The sequence below is a fragment of the Rhagoletis pomonella genome, unplaced genomic scaffold (genome assembly GCF_013731165.1).
Source record: "Rhagoletis pomonella isolate Grant_MI unplaced genomic scaffold, Rhpom_1.0 Rhpom_scaffold_00007, whole genome shotgun sequence".
Taxonomy (NCBI): domain Eukaryota; kingdom Metazoa; phylum Arthropoda; class Insecta; order Diptera; family Tephritidae; genus Rhagoletis; species Rhagoletis pomonella.
Window position 1 is genome coordinate 21,587,731 of NW_023458561.1, and position 9,430 is coordinate 21,597,160.

General features: G+C 36.0%; 1 protein-coding gene across 1 annotated transcript in view; it reads left to right on the forward strand.

The window, feature by feature from the left end:
• Nucleotides 1–398: 398 nt before the first annotated feature.
• LOC118742447 overlaps nt 399–9,430 on the forward strand; it is a 12,581-nt gene continuing 3,549 nt past the window's right edge. Inside the window, exon 1 of the mRNA XM_036474523.1 lies at nt 399–925. Coding sequence (XP_036330416.1) covers nt 705–925 — 221 coding nt within the window. The 5' untranslated portion in view covers nt 399–704. The remainder of the gene's footprint in view (nt 926–9,430) is intronic.

A 9,430-nucleotide genomic window follows, 5' to 3' on the forward strand; every position in this document is an offset into this window, starting at 1 on the left:
GGTCATTGAAGACAAAAGGGTCACCATATTATTTTTGTTTTCTTTACTAGTAAAAGGATAAATCTGAGAAGCAAAGTCAAAATCAAGTTTACATGTATTATTATAAAACGCTTTCGCTGCTAGAACGTTCCGCTGTTTCATTTAAAAAGAAAACAAACAAAAACTTTTAACAAAAGAAGGTTGCAAACATACACAGAAATCAAGTTGCTGCAAGGAGAAGAGTTGCATTTTCTTTAAAAATTTTAATTGATGCAATTTTTTAGTACTTACAGGAGAAAATAGTTTTTAATACATAGCATGGAATTGTTGACATTTTTTTTTTATCGTTAAAAGGGTCAAATTCCACCTTTAGTCGCACAACGGCAACATTGATTGCCAAATACGTTCACAACTAAAAAGGCAACGACTGCAGCAGCACTACCGCCAATGGCAGAAATCTCAGTGGGAACGATACATATGGCAACAGCAGTGATTAGCAATTCTCTTGCCAGTTGATCTCTTCGCTTTAACGGCATTCGAAGCAAAGTTTTCGATTTGCTTGAGCGGTGTACGTCGCGTTGTGAACATTTTTGCTGAGATAAAAATAAAAACAAATGTTAATTGCTTTATGAGCAAAACATTATAAAAAATTGCTAAACCTCCTCCACACGCGCACTCATCCGCCTACACATAAATTGGTTGGTGCTGCACAACAGCTGACGAAAATGACAACCACCCAGTCAACTGTCATCGTGACAATTGACAACAACGATGCTGCCCTGGAAAATGTTATGCCGGTGTTGCCTTCAAACGTTGGTCATTTGCTAGAGGAACCCGTTGACATAGAATGTCCAGCTTGCGGAAAGAAATGTATGACTCGCGTGGAGCTTCAGGCAGTGACATTTTTGCAGAAATTTGTAGCTGTTGTTAATTTTTGTCTATGTTGGTAAGCTATTAAAAGAGAAAGAGAAGCGGTAAGAAAGATAATTATAAATAATGACACAATTTGGTATAAAATGCCCTACACATGCATGGATTTATCGGCCAACCAGTTGGCCAACCACTAGAAGTTGGTGGTAAATATGCCGTGTGCAGGCAAGTTGGCAAACCTGAGTCAAGTTGTTCGTCAGGTTAGAAAAAAAATCAAAAATATTTGATTTTTGAGGCAGATTGGTCAACTTGTTGCTATGTGTGTAGACAAGTTGGCAACCTAAAATGCGATTTAATTTTTTTTTAAGGCGCATGAAGGGTAACATGTGTTTTCACTAGTGAAAATGCGTACAATTGTAACGGGGCGGCAAAAATACCAAATACATATAAATTAAAAGCATTCCTAGCATAGCTTAAAAGTTTGTCAATGCTGTTTTGTTGTTCATAGTTCAAAAACTCTCACTCAAATGAAATCGACCAACTGGTTGGTGCGTTTGTAGGGAATTTCGTCAAGTAGGTTGGTCAACTGGTTGGCCGATAAGTCAATGCGTGTGTAGGGCCTTTAATGCAGTGTGATAATACGACCAGGCTAGCCGTTACGGGCTTTTCCTACCAAAATATGTATGTTTGTTTTCTTGTTGGTTGCATGGTACGATGCTTAAAATTTTTCTAGGACTCTTTTCTAACAAAACAGAAATCATACCTCATTTGTTGTAAAGTGTCTGCTTGCCAGCATTGTGAGTACAGAAACGTAGTTGAACTTACTATAAACGTAAACGAAAGTACTGAATAGTGGTAAATATTCAATTCAACTACGCGCATATTAAAATGAAGTGTTCGTTTTAAAAAAGCATCAGTGAAGTGAATAAGATAAAAGCCAAAAATATATGTATATATGTATAGTTAGTTTGCATGTTTCCTGCAATGGAATTCAAGCCCTGCCCCTCTGGAAATCAAAAAATTGTGGCAAGCATCTTTTCACACTCAGCTACAGTCGGACATCTTCCAAATGTTTAGTTTGAAGCACGCGATTAGTGCATTTACACGATAAACACCCAGTACGGAAAGAAACTAGTTTGAATATCGATGTTCGATGTTTTTCCCACCACAACTAGTTGAAGATCTGACTCTCTTCCTTGGAACGAACTGTTGACTTTAACACGGCTTTGTCCTAGGTAATCAGTCAATTATCCGACTTTGCATTTGATTTCAACTACTTTAAAATGCATTTGGCTTAAGGCACTTTAAATTCAATATATTTCGTTTGAATACGCTTTGGTTCTGCACTCCACAGGCTTTTTCATATTTTCAAGACACAAAAGAAATTGTATTATCATTTTCACATGTAGTCTTTGTTGGGATTCGAACCCGGACCTTCTGGAACCTAACAAGTAACAACAAGCATCTCTTCAGGATCAGCCACAGCCGTACATGTAAATGTGCTTTCAAATGTTCAGAATGAATTGTTTGCAAGCAGAAATGCGATTGTCTGGCTCTGCATTTGATTTCAACAACTTTAAAAGGCATCTGGTTTAAAGCACATCAAAGTCAGATGATTTTTTTAACTAATATTGAATTATTTGCAAAGATATGTAAATATCAAAGGTTTGGTTTATCTCAATGGGGCTTCTAAGTGATTATACATCAATTTGAAGTTAGTTGCCCCATAAGTAGAAATAAATTAATTTTATTTGAGGTAATTGGTTGAGCTATGCCGTTTTGGGTATGTATGTACCCTTACATATACATATCTACTCAGATGTGGACATTCAAGTAACTATAATCAAATATAAAGTATTTAGTTTTACTATACAGTACTTTCCTTAGTGTCGGTTTGCCAAATGAGAACAATATCAAACCCGACGATTTTTTCGGTTCGGTTCGGGAACGTTAATACTTGAATAAAAACCAAAAAGATACCACAAATTGAATAGTTTATTCTACTTCTGCCTAAGAGAAATTGTGAAAACCGATTCATCCCTCTGTTTCTCATTTGAAACAAGGATAAACACATTTTTCAAAATTCAATTCCTTTTTTTTAGAAAATACTTTCAGAAATATGTAGCGCTTTATAACTCACTTAACATTTTCTGGAAATAATTTTCCCAAAAACGTTTTAAAATTTAACTAATAAACCAAATCTTTCACTTCTATAAATAGCATAAAAGAAAGTCGAGGTTCTTTGAACACGCAATATTCCGATTCCCTAATATATTCTGTATAGATAGGAGATTGACCTTTGGTTTTAGAATTTGCATAGGGTTTCCACCTGTCTAAAAAAATTATAAGATCCGTTTCTTGTATTACTAAACTAGAGATGTCAAATGAAAGGGCTTGGCCTGTAGGTGATGGCCTCGGTTGTGATATTTTTTTTAGTAGGGCTGCCACCTTTTTATAAATTATAAGATATTAACCGTTCATTGGACAAACCAATGAGGTACCAAGTGTAGGAATATGGTCACTTTTATTTTTGTTTTGGTAGAGTTGCCACCTATTTAAAAATTACTACCTTACATATAATACTTGAAGGCATTTTTGTTAATAACATACATCAGATTTGCACAGTTAATTTAATTAAAAAAAAGAACGAGATCTGAAAGGAAAGCGCTTGGCCTTCAGATGTGCAATAAAGTTTTATTTTATTTTAATAATTAAGTTGCCGCCTGTCTAAATAATTATAAGATCCACACCATTCGTTGCAATAAAACGCATAAGATGTCAAATGAAAGGGCTTGACCATTAGGTGTCCAATAAGGCTTTATTTTTTTTGTTGGATAGGGTTGCCTGATTTCTTCAAGTGCATGTATGTACATACTTATGTACACATTCAGCAAGTGTCGAAGTCTTGCGCATACGAGGCTGGCTAGTAAGTAAAGAAAATTTTTTATTTGAAATTCTGTTCAAACCCCCATCTGTAAAAGTACAATAAGATTCTCAAAGTCAAGTTGACACTAACTGCAGGATAAACATCGTAATTGGCGTGATCGACTCCATAACATATAACAGGGAGTCTACAATGTGAATAACGTTGTTTAACCCCTAGTTAGTGTTAATCACACATTGAGTAGCTGGCCCTAAGTGTAAGTAAAGTACATTGAAACACACATAATTAGTCTGTACTCTGGCAACCCTGCATACAACACTGATTTTCTCGGACGTAACAAAATATTTTATATTCATTTGTTATTTTACAAAATACAAGCAATTATTTTCAAAACAAGTCACCTCCTCTACATACATTATCCCCTAGCAAACCTCAAAACAAACAGAGAAATCGATTAAGCTTCTCTGTCTGTCCATTCGTCCGTGCAAAAGATAACACGCGTCTGTAATGGCAACCAAGCTGCACTAAGGCGCGACTAAATTATTTTGGAAAACATGCTGAACCATTGCACATTGGAGGTCTTGGTTACTTTGTCGTTCGAGTAAATTTTCGGTCGATTTTTTAGACGATATCGTCCAGGGAAAAAGTACCTCATGTAAAGTTGGCCTCAAAAAGTTCTAAGACAGTGTCAAATCGTTTTATTACATACTTCACCTGATATAATTTCAAATATGCGATAAAATAACAAATAAACATGTTTTTCTTCAAAATTTTATATTTCCTTGTAGCAATGGCTATTGCGGCAATTGCTGGTAAAATAACTGAACCATTGCCAACTCGGTGCGAAAAACTTAAAAGTATGACGATGGAGCGTGTTTGTGTTGGCCAATATCCTCGCGATATAGCCATTAAATATCGTGATGCAGTCATGAAAGTTGGAAAACCGTTTGCCATATTTCGATTCGTTGATGAAAATTCAAACCGCTATTTCATCTCCCATTTTGACAGTCCATTAATTGAATGTGCTAAAGCTGAATTAATCAATTCTTCCTCGTATTACTGTACAACTAATGCTGGAAAATCGATCGTGAGCATAAAAGTAAACTTCATTCGCTGCATAGCTGAACATCTGCAATTAGTCGATGATCTGCTAAAATATTGCACCGACCAAAAAATGGAGCGCTCGATATCGGTCGCAATGCAATATAGTTTTAATGAACGCCCTTATTGGCAACACGGAGGATCTGGCGCTAAAATTACATTTCCTTCACATTTTTTTCTTACAATAGTTTTGTCGGTAATATGGCTAGTTTAAAAACTTGGCCATTCGAACATTAATCATGTTTACTTTAAGGAGCTGTATATATGTATATATGTACATAAGTAATACAAATACATATACATATGTATTTGGGACGACAATATTAAAAAACATACAAAAGAAAACATGTAAAGTTTAAGTTTGGGCGAAACCGAACTTTTTGTACCCGGCGAATGAATGCATAAAATGAACAGTTTTTGCGCATTTCGGAAAATTGACATTAAACAGGTGGATATACATATGTAGTGTACAATGACTAAAAAGTGCGCGTGTTCACGTCCTTTCTTCAAAAAATCTGATTTTCATTCTAAAAATTTAAGCAGTTAAACGTCATTACTTCGTGAAATATCGTAGTTTCCAAAAATACTGACATATGGGAGATGGACGAGTAAAAATAAATATGTCTTAGTTACACCGACATGTCTCTGGTATGACTCTGAATGACCCAATTGTATGTAGTCGAAAGGCGAGTCAACACGTACACAGTTGACTCGCGAGTCAGACGCACCATCTATGTAGCCCATTAGAATCAGCAGTTAATGAAATATGGCAGTTTTTACATTTAAAAAAATACTGTTACATGGAATTTTGCGTGGTTTCTGTGCGATTTGGCCCATTTACTCGAGTTATAGTGTGCCCGACGAGAGACGACTTTGCCTTTCAATTGCTTACTTAGCACTAGGGACACGAATTTCGATACGATACGATACCGTATCGATACTATTGGCATTCGATACCGATATTTTCTACTCGATAGTTTTAAAACGATATTTTTTGGAATCGAGTACCAGAACCTTAGTATCGTATCGAATGTCATAAACTCACATTCCAACACTGAGGGAAAAAAGTTTTAGAAAAAAAAAAATGTGCTAAATTTAAAACAAGTAAGAAAGTCTAAGTTCGGGCGGAGCCGAACATTAAATACCCGGCGCAAGTATTAAATATATGTTTTCCACCTTTCCGAAAGCTACCGCTACATGATAAGCCGGGGTGTATACATTTTAAGTAAATTAGCGTCCTTAAATTTCAAAATATTGAAATTTCAAGCATTTCTGAAATTTACCGTTATATGAAAAGCGGCCTCAATTTTAGTCCGATTTCAACAATTTTCAACGGTTTGCTTTTATGTGGCAAGCACAATAACCATACCGAGCTTGGTACAAATTGGTTGAACGGTTAGCGAGATACATATATGTGATCACAAGTGGGCGGTGCTACGCCCATTTTCCAAAATTTTGCCATAAACGTATTTCTTGGTAAAGAATTGTTGCAAGCATCAATTTTGAATAAATCAGCTTTAATATTTACTGATTTATCGAAGATTTTGTATTTCTCTAAATTACCGTTATATGGGATGTGGGCGTGGTTATTGTCCGATTTTAGAAATTTTCGGCCATTTGGTATGCTGTACCAGGACCAACAACTGTGCCAAGTTTGGAAGAAATTGGTGGAGCGGTTACCAAGATATACACATGTAACCATAAGTGGGCGTGGCTACGCCCATTTGCCAAAATGTTGTAATATTCTTATTCTTCGTCTAAAACTCATTGCAAATATCAATTTTGAGTGAATTATCTTCAGTAGTTACTAAAATATCGCAGTTTTCGTTTTTCTGAAAATTACCGTTATATGGGAGGTAGGCGTGGTTATTGTCCGATTTTTAAAATTTTTAGCCGTTTAGTATGCTGTACAAAGGCCAACAACTGTGCCCAGTTTGGAAGAAATTGGTGTAGCGGTTACCAAGATATACACGTGTAACCATAAGTGGGCGTGGCTACACCCATTTTCCAAAAATTTATAAAATTCATGTTTTCCGTCCGAAACTCATTGTAAGTATCAATTTTGAGTGAATTATCTTTAGTAGTTACTAAAATATCGCAGTTTTCGTATTTCTTAAAATTACCGTTATATGGGAGGTAGGCGTGGTTATTGTCCGATTTCGCCCATTTTCAATACCATCCGTCCTACGCCCAAAAGAAGTTCACGTACCAAGTTTCGTTAAGATATCTCAATTTTTACTCGAGTTATCGTGTGCACAGACCGACGGACGGACGGACGGACAGACAGTCACCGCTTAATCGATTTCTCTTTTCATTCTGATCATTTATGTATACATTTATCTATATCTATCTCGATTCGTTTTGCCTGTTACAAACAACCGTTATGTGAACAAAGTTATAATACCCTTGTGCACAAGTGCGCTCGGGTATAAAAAATACGCATATGAAAGAGCACCAACCCAACTCGTTTTAAATTTGAGTATATGCGTTATAAAATATGTGGTTGTGAAGTGCACAGACGCTTTTTCGTAATTAAGAAGAAAAAAAAAATATTTTATGTTCCGTCTGATGAGAATAGAACCCGGACCCTCTGGCCGCAACTAATTGTATCAAGCGTCTTTGCACACTCAGCTATAGCCATACATGTAAAGGTGTTTTCAAATGTTGAGTTTGAATCAACATCATAGCGCGCGATTAGTGCATTATGTCATACCATGTATGTGTGTATGTGTTGTCACCGCTGTGCATGCTTTGTATACATATACTTTCTTAATTACATATGAAAAAGCATCCGAGACGTGCAAAACGTCATCCGTGTAGTGAAAAATGCTTCATTTTAATACGGGAGTATTTGAATTGAATATTTCCATTATATGTACGTAGTGTATGTATAATGGAAAAATCCATTTTGTTAAGACTTTTCACTTGATTTAAATACGAACATTTTTAAACGGTAATAAAAAATGTTTATTCTTACAACGCGTTTTTTTCTCAGTGAAGGATAATGTTATTAACAGCTCAATCTAATATTACCGGCGAGAGTTTTTCTACGCACGCACGCAATTTTTTCTCCTTTGATAAACCCAAATCAATTTGCGTGCGTGATTTCTCAGAGTTGCATTTCTGTCAAATTTACAGAAGTTTGCTGACAAAAATTTTAAATTCATAGTCGCGCCAAAATGCCAATTGAGCATAAACGTCAAATCGAAATGTCACGCAAGACAAATCTTGGAATTTGAGTTAGCTTTTTACGCACGCGTATAAGGTTGGCCTGTAATAATTCTTCCCGATATAAATTGGGCTTTAAAGTGCAGAAATTTGTACTATGGTTAGGATTGCATGTGGTGGGATTTGAACCCGCGGCCTCGGTGTTTAAGTCAACACCTCAATCTCTACGTGTTGTAATAATAATAAAGTCCGACACAATATGTTAGTGTTTGGCCGAACTTCTCCTCCGATTTGTCGCGTGGGCCTTAATGTTGTGGCACAAAGGGGATGCCTACAGTTTTATGTCGACTCTGAACGGCGATTGTGTTTTATGGGAAGCTGTTTTTCATTTTCAAGGTTTGCGCACTTCTAACCACTTCAACCCAGCGGGCTATATGCGAGACCTATATTCAGATAAATTTTTTGTTTTTTGGTATCGATATTTGGAATATCGAGTCTTTTTATTCCGATATTAATGGGTACCCGTTATTTTTAAAGCGACACTTTAAATGAGTACCAATACTTTCGGTTCGATATCGTGTCCCTACTTAGCACAAAGTAGCATTTGTATTTTTAGAATTTGTAAATTTGAGACGCAGGAACCTACGATGGTACGAACTTTTATTCTACATACATATAAGTAATTATAGGAAGGGTATTAAAATATTAATAAAATACAGGAAAATGCATCTATATTTATGCATTAGACGGTATTTACATGAGGTCATTTTCAAGGAAATTTTAGACGTGATTAGTTGAATCAAAAGTTGGTTGCTTCCCAACTTCATTGGAAGCGATTAGTTGAATGGCCGTTCACACCAGGCGTTTGTTGTTTTCAACTAAAAGTTGCCTATAAAATCCCCTCATGTGAACACCGATTACTCTTACTGCATTTATTGGGAATGTAAAAGATGACATTTCTTTTTATTTCACGAGGGATTAAAAATTTTTAAAGCAACGGAAACAATCGATCGATGTATCGAGGTTTATCTGCCGATGTGTTTTAGCATTGATTAACACCATCCGATGTATCGAAACATCGTTGTCTCGATGTTGCTCCTGATGGTGTTAATGTCATCGGCATACTCCAGCAATTGCTTATTCCACCAAGGTAAATAGTTAGCGCGCAGACCGGAGTTTTGATGCGATGAGCTTAGATATTTTTCATAAAGCCGAAAAGTTAATTCTGGAAGATGCAGATTACAGCGCATAGTGTATCCATGCGAGTTTAGTGAGAACAAGGAGACGGCTGATTGGCTTATCCAATTAAATTTTTCTTAGCTAACTTTCGTTTTACCTCCACTTAGCGGTTGAAAAGGGCACTTTTCTGAAAGGGTTTCAAACGAAAGTTACGCATTTTTATCTTCAAAATCTGAATGTGGAGTAAAA